Source organism: Physella acuta, unplaced genomic scaffold (genome assembly GCF_028476545.2).
Source record: "Physella acuta isolate Inbredline_101_S28 unplaced genomic scaffold, ASM2847654v3 ptg000429l, whole genome shotgun sequence".
In the NCBI taxonomy this organism is placed as follows: domain Eukaryota; kingdom Metazoa; phylum Mollusca; class Gastropoda; family Physidae; genus Physella; species Physella acuta.
Window position 1 is genome coordinate 272,637 of NW_026731948.1, and position 13,616 is coordinate 286,252.

General features: G+C 33.0%; 3 protein-coding genes across 3 annotated transcripts in view; 2 read left to right on the forward strand and 1 right to left on the reverse strand.

The window, feature by feature from the left end:
- Positions 1 to 40: 40 nt before the first annotated feature.
- LOC131942840 (mpv17-like protein 2) lies at positions 41 to 2,231 on the forward strand. Its single transcript, XM_059302782.1, has 2 exons — positions 41 to 380; positions 818 to 2,231. The coding sequence occupies exons 1-2, from the start codon at positions 60 to 62 to the stop codon at positions 1,100 to 1,102; spliced, it is 606 nt and encodes a 201-aa protein (XP_059158765.1). The 5' UTR covers positions 41 to 59; the 3' UTR covers positions 1,103 to 2,231.
- Positions 2,232 to 2,489: 258 nt separating this feature from the next.
- Positions 2,490 to 5,769, reverse strand: LOC131942839 (GPI mannosyltransferase 4-like). The gene is made up of 3 exons (XM_059302781.1): positions 5,645 to 5,769; positions 5,148 to 5,283; positions 2,490 to 4,980 (listed from the first exon to the last, which is right to left on the reverse strand). Exons 2-3 carry the CDS (start codon positions 5,257 to 5,259, stop codon positions 3,191 to 3,193), a joined length of 1,902 nt encoding a protein of 633 aa, XP_059158764.1. The 5' UTR covers positions 5,260 to 5,283; positions 5,645 to 5,769; the 3' UTR covers positions 2,490 to 3,190.
- A 140-nt stretch (positions 5,770 to 5,909) lies between these two features.
- LOC131942836 (uncharacterized) overlaps positions 5,910 to 13,616 on the forward strand; it is a 29,783-nt gene continuing 22,076 nt past the window's right edge. The window contains exons 1-14 of the mRNA XM_059302776.1: positions 5,910 to 6,036; positions 7,124 to 7,270; positions 7,391 to 7,465; positions 7,951 to 8,006; positions 8,149 to 8,178; positions 8,932 to 9,108; positions 9,923 to 10,518; positions 10,793 to 10,868; positions 10,960 to 11,005; positions 11,288 to 11,421; positions 11,526 to 11,744; positions 12,240 to 12,344; positions 12,555 to 12,622; positions 13,025 to 13,549. Coding sequence (XP_059158759.1) covers positions 7,137 to 7,270; positions 7,391 to 7,465; positions 7,951 to 8,006; positions 8,149 to 8,178; positions 8,932 to 9,108; positions 9,923 to 10,518; positions 10,793 to 10,868; positions 10,960 to 11,005; positions 11,288 to 11,421; positions 11,526 to 11,744; positions 12,240 to 12,344; positions 12,555 to 12,622; positions 13,025 to 13,549 — 2,241 coding nt within the window. The 5' untranslated portion in view covers positions 5,910 to 6,036; positions 7,124 to 7,136. The remainder of the gene's footprint in view (positions 6,037 to 7,123; positions 7,271 to 7,390; positions 7,466 to 7,950; positions 8,007 to 8,148; positions 8,179 to 8,931; positions 9,109 to 9,922; positions 10,519 to 10,792; positions 10,869 to 10,959; positions 11,006 to 11,287; positions 11,422 to 11,525; positions 11,745 to 12,239; positions 12,345 to 12,554; positions 12,623 to 13,024; positions 13,550 to 13,616) is intronic.

Genomic DNA, 13,616 nt, shown 5'->3' on the forward strand with positions numbered 1-13,616 from the left:
AATTACTTACATAAACCAGTAGCTTGTGTAAACCAGTCCTTAACAGTTTAAAACCAAACATGATAACCAGGGCTCTCTCTGCAGTTTCTATTGCCTCTCGTCCAGTCGTGAAATTTCTTCGACAGAGAACTAGTATTTTGTTTAGTAAGAAGTTTATAGTATACACCAATACAGGCATAAGTATTACTATGTCAGTTAGTGGAGATTCAATACAACAACATTATCAGCGGTTAAAAAGTGATGGGGCTAGAACCTGGGATCTCAGACGAACAATGAAGATGGCTTTGACTGGTCTTGCTCTTGGACCTATTGTTCATTACTGGTATCTTTTCTTGGAAAAACGGTTCCCAGGGCGCTGCTTAAAAGTTCTAGTTAAGAAGGTAAGCACATTTTGTTTCATTATTAGTTGTGTAAAATAATACAAAGTTATCAGTGTATGTACACATTAATATTCCTATGTGCTTAAGAAAATTGGATCCTGCATTTTAGTAAACTGGTTTTGTTCTTGTTAAATTTTATTAAGAGATTCCAGCAGGTAGCTTGAGTCTTGCATGTATGCCTGGAACCACCAAGCTCTCTCGAGTGTGTAACCGGATTCTGGGAAAGTGAAGGATTGTACTTGTTGTGCAGTTTCTTCATATGCATAACAATAACTATAAAAAAGTATAATTCATCTGCCACCACATCTCCCAGATTTAAAAAAATTTACTAATTTTAAAATAGCCTATCATAGAGTTTCTCTGACGTTTTGTTACTAATTTTTCTTTAAATTAAATCTTAATACATCTGTTTTCTAACTAACCCTCTTTTTATTCAGATCTTTGTGGATCAGCTGGTGTTTTCGCCAACTTGTGTTACAGTTTTCTTGCTTACTGTTGGTGCATGTGAAGGTCAAGGGACTGCGAAGTTGAAGAAAGAATTTCAGGAAACAGGGGTGCGTCTCTTACTAGCAGACTTGATCTTATGGACACCAGCTCAGGCAGTCAATTTTTACTTCATTCCAGCAAAATACAGAGTCCTATATGACAACATGGTTTCGTTAACAGCCGACACGGTTTATTCTTATTTAAGGTTTGAGCATCGTAATCAAACAGATGTATAGCAGATGTATATGGAATGTTTAATTGGAGCAGTTTAAAATTTGTAATGTGCCATCAAGAGTTAAGCGGTGAAACATGTCAGTGTTGTTCAGGCTTGATTAGTTTAATCTTGAAAAAAGTATATTGAAAACATAATGTACAAAAGGTATAATTTTAAAACCTTAATACTGGTGTTTAATTTTTAAGCAGATCTTAAATGATATATTCTAGTAATTCTACATGGACTGCCAATACCAAAATTAGTATCTCAGTTTTGTGAGCCACTAATGTTAAATTGAATTTGCTTTTGTTTAGATATTTTATCTATCAAAATTTATAGATTTTTATTTCCAATGTGATTTTTAAAAATGTAAATTCTTTCCTTGTGATTATTTGATTATTGTTAACCTGTTACTGATAAAGAAATACAAGTTTTTGCTATGCATGGAACAATACTCTCCAGAAATGTAGATTGAAAAAGCTACCTCCCTTGCAGCATAGTTACTATATGTATTTTATTCTATGCCTTTTAATAGTTCAGTGTATTGATATGAAACATTTTGACTGACTTTGAGAGTTCATTTTCTTAAAAATATAAACTTACTGTACTGGCATGAACTTTGAAAGTGTGAGAAAATATGTTACTCAGTTTAGGTGAATGAGTGTTTTTCTTGTCATTTTAGAGAAATGTTGGATTCTGTATGTCCATTTTTTTTGGTGAATTTAGAATGTTGAATTCTGCAGACCCACATTTTTTGTCAGTTTGACAAATGTTAAATTCTGTAAAATGTGTATATCTGCCTGACACTACTTTGTTGAAGTTCAACCAAGCTGTCTTTCAAATACTATTTGTATCTGCATTTTATTTTGAAACTAATGGTAAATGATCCTGACAAGTTTGTATTGAGATACATTTTTATATTTGAAAATTTAGTTTGTTTTATAGAGACATGAATGAAATTGTTGATATTTTTAAAATGCCTCAAGTATACAGGCCAATTATCTACTTCAGTCCAAAATTAGTTTTAGATAAGGATATTTTGTATATAGAAACCTAAGGATTATTTATTTAAAATAAATTAAATCTATTCCAATATATTCCTTTATTGTCTTTTGAATATTTTTATTTTCATTTATTCTTTGATGTTGGGAAGTTTCTGAGTATAGGAGATAAAGAAGATAGATCTATGTCTTAAGAAAAATGTTAAGTGGTTGTGTTCCACTTGGAGTACCTGTACAAATTAATGGCTTCTGTTCTACATACCTCAAATACCTGTTGTATGTAAATAGCAATAAATAAAAAAAAAAAACAGTTATGATTAGACACTCATTCTTCTACAGTCAATCTACTTTATTACATTCCCTAATAATCAGTAGACTACATTATTGAGAAAAGCTATATATAAAATATGTAATTGAACACAATTTTGTTAAATTTTCTATTTATTGCTACAAGCCTCATGTACTAGCTGCTAAGTAGCCTACATACTCCACAAAGAAAGAATTTAAAGGTTTACTATCCACTAACATTAGCATTACTATTTATTAACCAGACCAAACTGTCAGTTGTATTCTGATTGTTTCCAGAGAGAGAGAAACATTTTCCCACTTGTTTCATTTTGTATTCCATTTCATTTTGTATTCCAAAGTTTTTTAAAACAGATTATGTAGCTTTGCATTAAATTATCAAGTACAATAATATGAATTTTGACTCAAAACCTGTAAATAAATTGCTGCCTCAGATGAATTTGTAAAAAATATTTCTAAAAAATGCTAGAAAAATGATGTAATAAAAACTATTTAGTACTGGTATTGTACATTGATGTAGCAATGACAATATTGGTATAGCCAATGCTGGCAAAACTCAAGCTATGAGTAAAAGTGTACAGATCTGTCATGATAAATGCATTAGCTTTACTAACCTTATATTGGAAGACCAACATAATTTGTCCTTAAAAAGTATAATACAAAAATTAATAAAACAGTAAAGCAAGAAAATATTTGATTATGTAGAGTCTCAAGCTGAAGAGTATTGTTCTAAATCTACTTATTATGCACAGCAGATAAATTCAATGTACCGATTACACACAAAAATGTCTCCACTATAACAATCACGTTATCTTAAGAATATTCAAACAGAAATCCATTATGAAGTCATCAAAGCTTAACTTATTGTTCCACCAAGCTTGAAATCGTGGGGGAGCTTCTATTGAAAGGTGCGGGCATATGCTGGAGGTTGAGACTTTATAGCCAGATAGATGGTTCTGAATTTGGGGCATCACAGGTGATGGTAGAAAAATGTAAACATAGCAGTTGGATTTACTCTTGGTACAGATCTTTTTTTCTTCCTTTATTTTTGCCAGAAGCTTATTTACAGGTGCACCTGCCAAATCGTGAATGGAGACTTGGGTGTTTGATGAGTCTAGGAGTAGGAGATGGCGGGGTGGGGGGTATGTTTTGTAAAAAATTGCATGGTGTTCTCCTAATGATGACTTGATGGAAGACAACTTTTGTTGGTAGATTGACAGAGCAGGAATGAGAGCTGCTTGGTGCATATAGCCATACACAACAGTCAAAAGTAGGTTGAAGAATATCCACAAAGCAATAAAAGACAACCTGCCTGGCACACCTTTTGAAAGCATTCTTGCGCCCATGACAACCAGAACAGGCAAGATTGGGATTAGAAATCTTGGTTCCTGGTGGGGGAAAACAGACAAGCAGAGAACTGGAACAAGAACCATCAGCACTAACCAGAGAGTATTCCTCCCTTTTGGTCGTTGGTTTTGAGTAAGCTTCAACATTTCTAGCACACAAGAAATCACAAACACAAGGTATAATGGTCCAGCTAGCAGGGGAAGGTTCACAAAAAAATGAGTGAACCGAGAATGAATGCCATGTTCTGCTAAATTTGACGAGTCTGTATTATACTTTATAAAATTCCAGGGGGTTACAACTAAAGAAGATGTAAAAACCTGAACACTCTCAATAACAGAGTTTGCTGAATACTGGCCAGATACTAAATGATCCATTATAGATAAGAGAGTCTTGGTAAATTTAGGATTGAAATAAAATGTATCAGCTCCCACAAAAAAAGAAAAAGCTGAAAGAGAGCCTATAATCAGGCAGAATAAATGAGAGAAAAATCTGTTTGTTGCAAACACTTGTCGTATCCAGAACAGCATTGGAATAAGAACAAACACAAGAAATGTTGGCCGATTGAAAAACCCAGCAACAACAACTACGCCTAAAAGAAAAGATATAAATGTAGAGCCATCATTGTTTACATAAGGAAGATTTTTATCCACATTAGAGATCAATTTAACATCATCACTGTCTTTTATTTTATCATCGCTTTCATCCGTGTCCTCTCTGTTGTCATGCTCTGCTGTATCTGATATATCATTGTCAGTAGGCTTTCGAGTGCTTGACGGATCTTTGTCTTCATCTTGCTCCTTATCTGAAATTTCAGTCTTTTTCTTTTGTGATTTCTTCTCCAACTGATCAGAATCTGTTTTACATGAACTGAATCCTGGCAGGACCAGAAGTAGCACCACTGCAAATAACGCAGCCTCGACTGAATTAGAAAACGTCCTGGTCAAGTAAGTCCAGCATACATAAGAGCTGCAGAAAAGCACTGTGCTAAAATATTTATCAATGCCAAAAACACTTGCTAGTTTTCCAGTTGCTAGGTAGCCGATGACACTAAGAAAAGCTTGTGGCAGTCTTGTTGCTGTGACAACCTTGACTGCTGATAACTGGAGACTTGCAGCACCTGTTGAGTTTAACCATCGAAGCAAGTACATTGATGGAGAAATAACCAGGTATGGGAAGACAATACTACGTACAGGAAATGATTCATTGAATTCCCATGCTCTTGAGTGTTTGACTTTAAGAATATCACCTGGAGAAATAAAAATGACAACTATAATTTTTATAATCATTATTTTATATCTTCAACTTAATCTGAAGTATGTTTTTATGATATAGCTCAATGTTATGTATGTAAGGTAAATTTAAGTATACATGGTTCAAGACAAATCAGACAAAGCAGTAAATAGTACTAAATACCTGCAACTATTTCTGAAGACTGAAAAAACTCATCAGGATGAATGTACCCTGGTTGGGGAAACAAAACTGTAATGAAGTTTGCACAAAGTAATATTGTTGCTAGTTTATTCATTGTGCTTTACCTCTCCCTCGGTTTCTGAAATTTTAAGATAAATGTTGAATTGAAGAATGTTTAGTAATCTAGAGATAATAATAATTTTTAATATACTAATATTATACAAATACACTGAAGTTAATTCTTTAAAATGTTCATTTAAAGTATTTTTAATATCTAATTTAATTATTAAATAATTTAAAATTTATTGAAGCCTATAGTTTAGGTTTAATTAATTAATATACTTTAGGCTATAAAATATACTATAGTTTATCTGAAGTGAATACTGAATACTGTTACTGATTACTGTTATGTTATAAAATATAATAAAATATAAATTTAATCATTTCATCTAGATCTAGATTCTAGATCTGTATTATTATACTTATTAAATTATACTAACTGGATTTCAGAACAGTTTTGTTCAACTTTACAAGGCCTTCTAAAATAAAACAAAATAATGCAGCGAATTCTATTTCAAAATAAAGAAGGTAAATATAAAATAATAGTGATAGATCTAGATCTAGATCTAGAAAGTAGACTAGACTTGGCTAGGGTAGGGGCAACTCTCTAGCGTAAAATTTTCAACCGCTAAAACTGATTAGCTTTCGATTAAAAATATTAACCTTGCTCTGGCCAATCAAACAACACATTTCGGTTAGGAAGGAATGATATCATATGTTGTGCAGGCTCTATGGCGGCTATTTAAAAGATTCGATGACTGATCACACAACACTATTACATGGTGTTGTTCATCGTTAATATTGCGTCAATGTGTCTGCCAACGCAGTCAATGTAAATACGACAACTAAACATTTTAGATTATCGATTTTCTGTTTTATTTACTATTTTGACATATTCGTTGCAGTTTGTTCGACTCGTCTTTTTGTGTCTTTTTCACTCCTGTCAAACCAAATCATTTTAAATTTTTAGTCTACATTTTCTGACTGATTTTAATTATTTGGGTTTTGTCAATGGACACAACAAGAAAAGCTAAGAATGGGTCATTAAATAGTTTAAATTAGTTTAAAAAGTTAGGCCTAATTATTAAATTAATAGTTAGCCTTTTGAAAACTAGATTGTTTGGCGTTTATCCTATCGGACTTCATTAAATAAATTTTGTTGTTTTGGTAATTTCAGTAACTGGTAGTCACATTCACAACACATAGTGATAAGATTAGTCATAAGATTAGTCACTAGCATAATCAAAATTTTGAAAAAGTTCAAAACAATTTATCAATAATTTGGTTTTTCACATAGATCTCATCATCTAGCAATGACTATGCCTAATAAAATTGAAGATATAGGCCCTTAACAAAGAATGAAAGATCTGCCTATAGGGCTATAGACTATAGGGCCTAAGGAAATGCCACACAAACACCATAAAATTCCCTAAAATAATATATAAGTATACCAATGTCTGATAAAACACTAGGGTTAGGCGTATGGTAGCATTTGGGATAGGGTAAGCATTGTCATTAGCAAGTTATACATAGGCTTATGTATATTTAGTTAAATAATAGTAACCGAGCAAAATAAAAAGCTTACGTTTTTTAATTATGTGTAGACCCCGCAGTCCTAGAATTAAGAATTCTTATAAGCCAGAAGAAGAGGTGGAAGATAAGCAGACTTGTGTTGTGATCAGATTCCTTCCACAAAACACCTGTACAAAACACCTGTTGTTGTTTTTTTTTATTAAAAAAAAAATTTCTGCTGTTTATCACTGTAAGGGTAACAATACCAACAGAAAATAAATTTGATAGCCGTATAAAATAACATAAACATATTAAAATTGTTAAATAAATTATATTAGCTATAGTTAAATCTGTCTCTGCTCTTTAAAATACTTTAAATAGTAGAATATAATGTGTTTATTCCACAGAACATATTAAAAAATGGATAATACAAACAGCCCAATAGATGAGACATTACTGACTGGGGCTGAAGGGTATACATCTTGTATTGATGAAAGAACTTTAGCATGTACCCCAGCTCCTATGGCAGCGTCCACTGTTGGCAGAGAGAGAGGGTGAGAACATTTTACTTGACCCGTGCATTAAAATAAAACTATTTAATAATCTAGGTTTATTTACATACCTTTTTGAATAAAGTAGTTTAATGTTGGATCTTTGATATTTTTTTTTTCTAGATTTCGCAGACAAATTCCTCAAGATACTGGAGGTTCTTTTTTGAAGTCCTTATCACCAGAAGTAGACAATAACTTGTAAGTTGAATTCTACTATGATGTAAAGTCCTTACCACATTTAATTTTTTGGGGCTTTTGAGTCAGTAATCATGAAATGTTTAATTTTAAAGCTGCTTAAATAGTTCCTACAACAATAATTCATATAGAATAAAAGAAAGTGATTTTGAAATTGTAAAATATAAAAATAGTCAACATATTTTTATGTATTCTGGCACAAAAATCTAAATCATCAACCATTCAGAAAATTGGTGTACTATAAAATGTTTAAGTGTTTGTGACTTTGCTGTTAGATTAGGTTATACAGCGTTTGAACAACTTTTTCAAATTTGGTACCCGAAATTTAATTTATTTAATTTTCCTCAAGGGTTCAGAATTAGTTTGGTTTTCATGATTTAAAGAAATTTATTCTTTTTTTTTTTTTTTTTTTTTTAAAGCTTAAGGTATTGATATATATATATATTTCCTAATTAACAATGTACAATTAATTTACGTTTTTTTTTCAGATCCAGCAGTGATGATAGGTCTTCACTTGGACTTCTACCAAGTAATTGCCTGCTAGGTAATTTATTCCTTGTTTTGTAAATTAACACTAGAATTAACTTTTATTAAATATTAATTTATTTATTAGGTATTAAGTTAATTTTTTTTTTTTTTACTATTTCTTTATTTTTAAATATGTTTGAAACTTTTCTTTGGTATAGAAACAGACCTTCTACGCAAGGATGTTATAAGTAAGATGAACAGGGTTCACAATTCTGTTTGCTAATGTGTTGATAGTACTTTTTTGCAATTTTTATTTAGCCTCTGTAATTCTGCTAGTAGTTGATCGTTTATAATTTATAATTTCTGCCTTTCATAAAATATTTTCTATTTTAAGTTATAAAGAACTATTAGTGGAATTATTTTTATGTCAATTATGAACAAAATTTTCTAAATAATTCAAAAAGAAATTTTGTATTTTTAAAATAGTGAGGTTATCTAATACAATTTTATCACAAAACTTATAATTTTAATTTTGTTTTTATTATAAAGTTGCTATAACTTTGTTCAACTACTAACCTGAATGTAGACACATCAATTATATATCTTATAACTGGTGTTGTATTTAATAAATGAGAGCATGAAGCACGTCTATTTTTCTATCTTTAAGATGTAGTGAAGCTTTATAAATTTTTAGATTATCTAGTTTTGGAGAAGGTGATATATTTAAATGTATTACTCAATTATATTAAAAAGTTTACTTGCAGCAATCATTTTCTTCTTATTACTCATTTTATATATACGTGCGGTAATTTATAATTAACATGAAAAAATGTATTTTTCTGTTACTCTTTTTAAAGATTATTTTTGTTATTCATTTTTTAAAAACAAATTTTCTCTAATTGAAAGTAATTTTTTAAAATAATGCCACCCCATTTCTAGTAAATTAAAATTTCTTTGTCCACTTTTTTTCTATTATTTTATTAATGGTTACTGTAATTCAGGTCTCTCTCAGAGTATTTTACCCCTGGATACACCAGGCTTGGCCCGGGCTCCAGTGAACAGCAGCAGCAACAACTTGTACAGCAAGGTCTCCTCTGTGGAATCTGCCTCATCACGTGAACAAACCTCAGACTCCAACTCTCATGACTTCCCCACTACAGTCAAGAAATGTCCTCAAGGTACTAGCAGCTGTTTGATTGTAATGAACATTGTGTTTTACAGTATATGAAAGCATACAATTTTGTCTTAGGGGTTTTCTATCAGGAACTTTTATCTGTTTTGATACTTGATGTAAGTTAAATAAAATGGGATCCGGACAAAAGGCGTACACGGACAAAAGGCCGACAAGTTTTATAAAACAACAAACTACAATTACAGACATGTTTAATTTTTATTGAAAACCAGTTACATAATGATTAAGGTATATTACAAAATAGAAAAAAGTAGTGCCTAGTATGACAAATTGTATGCTACACCACGTAAAAATTCAAGTGTAGTTCTGTTTTCCCTTTCTGGAATCCCATTTAGATGATTGTCATGCTTGTCGGCCTTATGTCGTGTCGGCCTTTTGGATGTCGGCCTTTTGTCCTACACCCAAATAAAATTCCCAATTCGAACCTAACAGTTCATGGGGCAAGTTTACTTTCCCTATTGTTAGTTAGGTATCAATCAGAGCTGGGTGGACTCAGGGACATTCTTATGACTTGAACCTGGATTTTTACTTGAGACTTTTTGGGTTAGCAGTCTAGCACTCTACTGCTAGGCCATGCCGTCCCACAATACTTGCTGAGCAATCATTAAAATATGAAACAGAATGAGATATTGGTCATATTTGTCTTTTATTACATTCCCCATTCAGTGTGTTTATGGTTGATTGTAATTTGGTTGCTAAAACTAATTGAATTATTTTTTTAAATCTTAAAGATCATTATTAGTATACATATTTTTTCTGCTGTAGTAATTGCTATTGTGATTTCCTTGTACTCACCATAGGAGCTGGTGGCAGGCAGGGTGGTCGGTACATCCCTCAAGCACTTTTTCAGAGTGTTGAGGAAGAGAACGAACAGAACCTGGAGGGCCATGCGCCAGAAGGGAACGATGTAAGGCAGACTCATGAGTCCAGACATGTGGCTGAAGAGTTCCACCAAACCACAGATTCAGGAATGGGGCAAACTAATTTCACAGGGTCAAAGTTCAGCTATGTGGGCCACAGTGGCATGGGGCAGACAGTGTTTGCTGGGAGCCATCATGAACTGAACCAATCTGGTGACAAGGCCAGCAGCTCCGGCATGCCGGATAGTTCAAAGACACAAACGCTGGCTAAACTGTTTGATGGGGGTGATGCTGATGACAGTTCTCTTGCCTCACAGACCTCTCAGCCAGGAGAGAAAAGCATTGTCAGCTTTGAATCCAAACGGTTGATTGAAAGCAGAAAAAATATGAGCTTTAGTGCCTCAGATTTTGCTGGGGTGCTGAGTCGAGCGATCACTTTTGTTCAGACAACTCCAGAAATCAAGGGACAGCAGCAAGATTACAATCAAGCACTGGAAGAGGAGGACCAAGATGAGGCGGATCATACCATCAATGTAGTGAGTTCAAATTTATTTATTCATCAAGTCAACAACTCTCCAAGCTACAGTGAGAGTGAATTTAAATCTTAAGTGTTTCGTCAAAAAATCCAAATCTAATTTTTATCTCAGCTCTTGCTGAAAATAATTATAGGTAAATTGTGACCCAGCAAAGTAGATAATTTTTTTTAAGTTTTAAGAAATTGACTCTTGAAGCACAAGTTATATTTAAAATTTCTACACAATTGTTTGAGTTTTTAATTATTATATCTGAGAAATAACAATATTTTCATAGATTGAGCTGGAAGCTGAAGATCTTAAAGAATTGGAACAGTCTTTTTCAGATCTTGAGAATGATTTTTCTGATGAAGGTAACATTGATTTTTCTAATCATTTTGTAACTTTTTAAAAATCACTGCTATTGTTGATTTGGTCTTTAACTTTGATCAAATTTTAAAACAGAGTTGTCTCCAGAAAAAGTTGAAAGGGCAAACAGCCAGGAAATGAGGTAAACAAACTTTTACTCACTTGTTTTATTGTAATGATGATGTTAAATTATCATATACTTATTCACCTTTTTATATTATGCATTCAGGAAGGATAGCCTGTATATTTTGTAACTTAGCACTGACTTGATGTCCTCATCCTTTAAGGCTGTTTACTGTTGTTTGTGGGTGTGTATGGGAATATATATATAGAGAGAGACACACACATATATATATATATATATATAATTATTTATATGTATATATTTAAGCATTTTTTAATATTTTCCTAAATTACATTACAGATTAGATATATTGAATGAAATAAAAACCATTGAAGAAAATTCACCCAAAATAATGGATGCTGCATTTCCATTTATGGATGGGCCATTTAAAATACCTTTGCCACCCAAAAAGCCACTCACGTTAAATAAATTAGGTCAGTGCTTTTTTTTTAAAATTTATGAATAAATTATGTAACTATTACATCAATATAATTAAAAATTACCAGCAGAAGAATTTCACCTGTTTGTACCCTTCTAGCCAATGAGCCTTTTGGTCCAAACGCTACATCGTCTGCCAACCACTCACCTGATGCGGAAACCTCCAATGTGTTTGTGGACTCCATCACATCTCATCAGACTAATGAACAAACATCAGAATGGGGGCCCTCCATCCAGTTTGCTGATTCTGTCCAGCTTCCTGAGACGCCCCTCTCTTGTAAAGGGATTCACCAGGCCACATGGAGTGTTGATGAGAACAGTGAGTGCACAAAGAATTCTAAAAATTAGCTGAGTTTCCTCAAGTTCCTGTATGTTCAGCTTGAAAAAATTATGTGTGCATACGATCAGACACTGAACCAATCCATTTGAGACAACTACCCGACAAAAAAGGTTTAGACAGGGTTCATGGAATTCCAGAATGTCATTGAAACCTGCTGAAATTCCGCATTTATGTTGCATGTACCCTTTGATAAAATTTCTCAATTAGTTCCCTCATTGCTTAGTAAATACCCTGTACATGCTATTTGTAATTAACAGCCAGGTCATTATTGTCTACCTTTTGTTTTTCAGTTTAATATTTAACTTTGGGAAAATGGCAGCTCAAAATATTAACTTTCACGTGAATTTTAAGTGAAGCTTAACAAACAAAAACATCTCAGATTTATCTTCTGGTATTAATTTATTGTTAATAATTTAAATAACAATTACTGACTAATGCAGGCAGCGAATACATTTTAGAAATAATTTTTTACAGAACAAAATGACAACCAGAACAGCCAGTCAAGTTACAACCCTTTTGGGGACTTTGGCAATGATTTCAATGAGGATTTTGGTGGGGAAGATTTCATGGAGGATTCAGGTATGTCATAAAAATTAGCTGTTTTTAAACTCAAACGTTTTGTTTCCTTCTAGATCTTCACTTTTCATTTGTAACAAAGGGCATAAATGTATGGCATACTGATTTTTACTCAATTCATGTTCTGATTTTTTTTTAAAATGGCTTGAGGGTAAAGACAATTTTAAATCCTAATTTAAGTCTTTAAGATTGTTACACTTTCTGAACCTGTAGGGGCTGTTGCTGCCATGCTGGAAGAAGATGAGCAGCAATTCAAAAAGGATCATCTGGACACTAATGAGGTTAGATTTTAAACCGACTTGATGCTTTAGTTCCTTCAACAAACACTCATATTTTAATTGAGGTGACTTAACAGGAGTGAACTGTATGCTGATCTTTGTTGGCCTATCGTAGTCTCCATCCTATGCTCCCTCATCCAGAGAACTATGTAATAAGTTGTTGAAGTCAAACAGCATTCAGACACAGATATATTTAGATAGTTGCTATTTATTAGTGGCATCTAAGTTAAGTAAAAGTTGGATACTAAATCCTGTTTATATGTTATGCAAATATTTATTTCTTCAAAGTGATTGTTTATTGATATTATTATACATAGTTCTTTAGTTTCTAACTAATTATGTTTTATATTACTGTGCATTCTTTGAATGAAAATGAAACATACAACACACAATTTGCTTTCCCAGTTTTTCAGCACCACCTTAGGGTCTGTTAGGGGTGACGACCAGACTTTTATGAACATGACAATAGCAACCTACATGGGGGCTAAGTCTGAAGAGATGGGTTCCTTGACTTCCTGCAAGAGGGTCAGTATAACTGTTTGTTGTTTATGTTTACGGGGGTCTGTTAGGGGTGATGACCAGACTTTTATGAACATGACAATAGCAACCTACATGGGGGCTAAGTCTGAAGAGATGGGTTCCTTGACTTCCTGCAAGAGGGTCAGTGTAACTGTTTGTTGTTTATGTTTACGGGGGTCTGTTAGGGGTGACGACCAGACTTTTATGAACATGACAATAGCAACCTACATGGGGGCTAAGTCTGAAGAGATGGGTTCCTTGACTTCCTGCAAGAGGGTCAGTGTAACTGTTTGTTGTTTATGTTTACGGGGGTCTGTTAGGGGTGACGACCAGACTTTTATGAACATGACAATAGCAACCTACATGGGGGCTAAGTCTGAAGAGATGGGTTCCTTGACTTCCTGCAAGAGGGTCAGTATAACTGTTCGTTGTTTATGTTTACGGGGTCTGTTAGGGGTGATGACCAGACTTTTATGAA

Coding starts and splice junctions, on each gene's coding strand:
- LOC131942839 (XM_059302781.1), bottom strand. CDS start 5,259: ATGAATAAACTAGCAACAATATTACTTTGTGCAAACTTCATTACAGTT. Junction 4,981..5,147: donor GTCTTCAGAAATAGTTGCAG/GTATTTAGTACT, acceptor TTATTTCTCCAG/GTGATATTCTTAAAGTCAAA.
- LOC131942840 (XM_059302782.1), top strand. CDS start 60: ATGATAACCAGGGCTCTCTCTGCAGTTTCTATTGCCTCTCGTCCAGTC. Junction 381..817: donor TAAAAGTTCTAGTTAAGAAG/GTAAGCACATTT, acceptor CTTTTTATTCAG/ATCTTTGTGGATCAGCTGGT.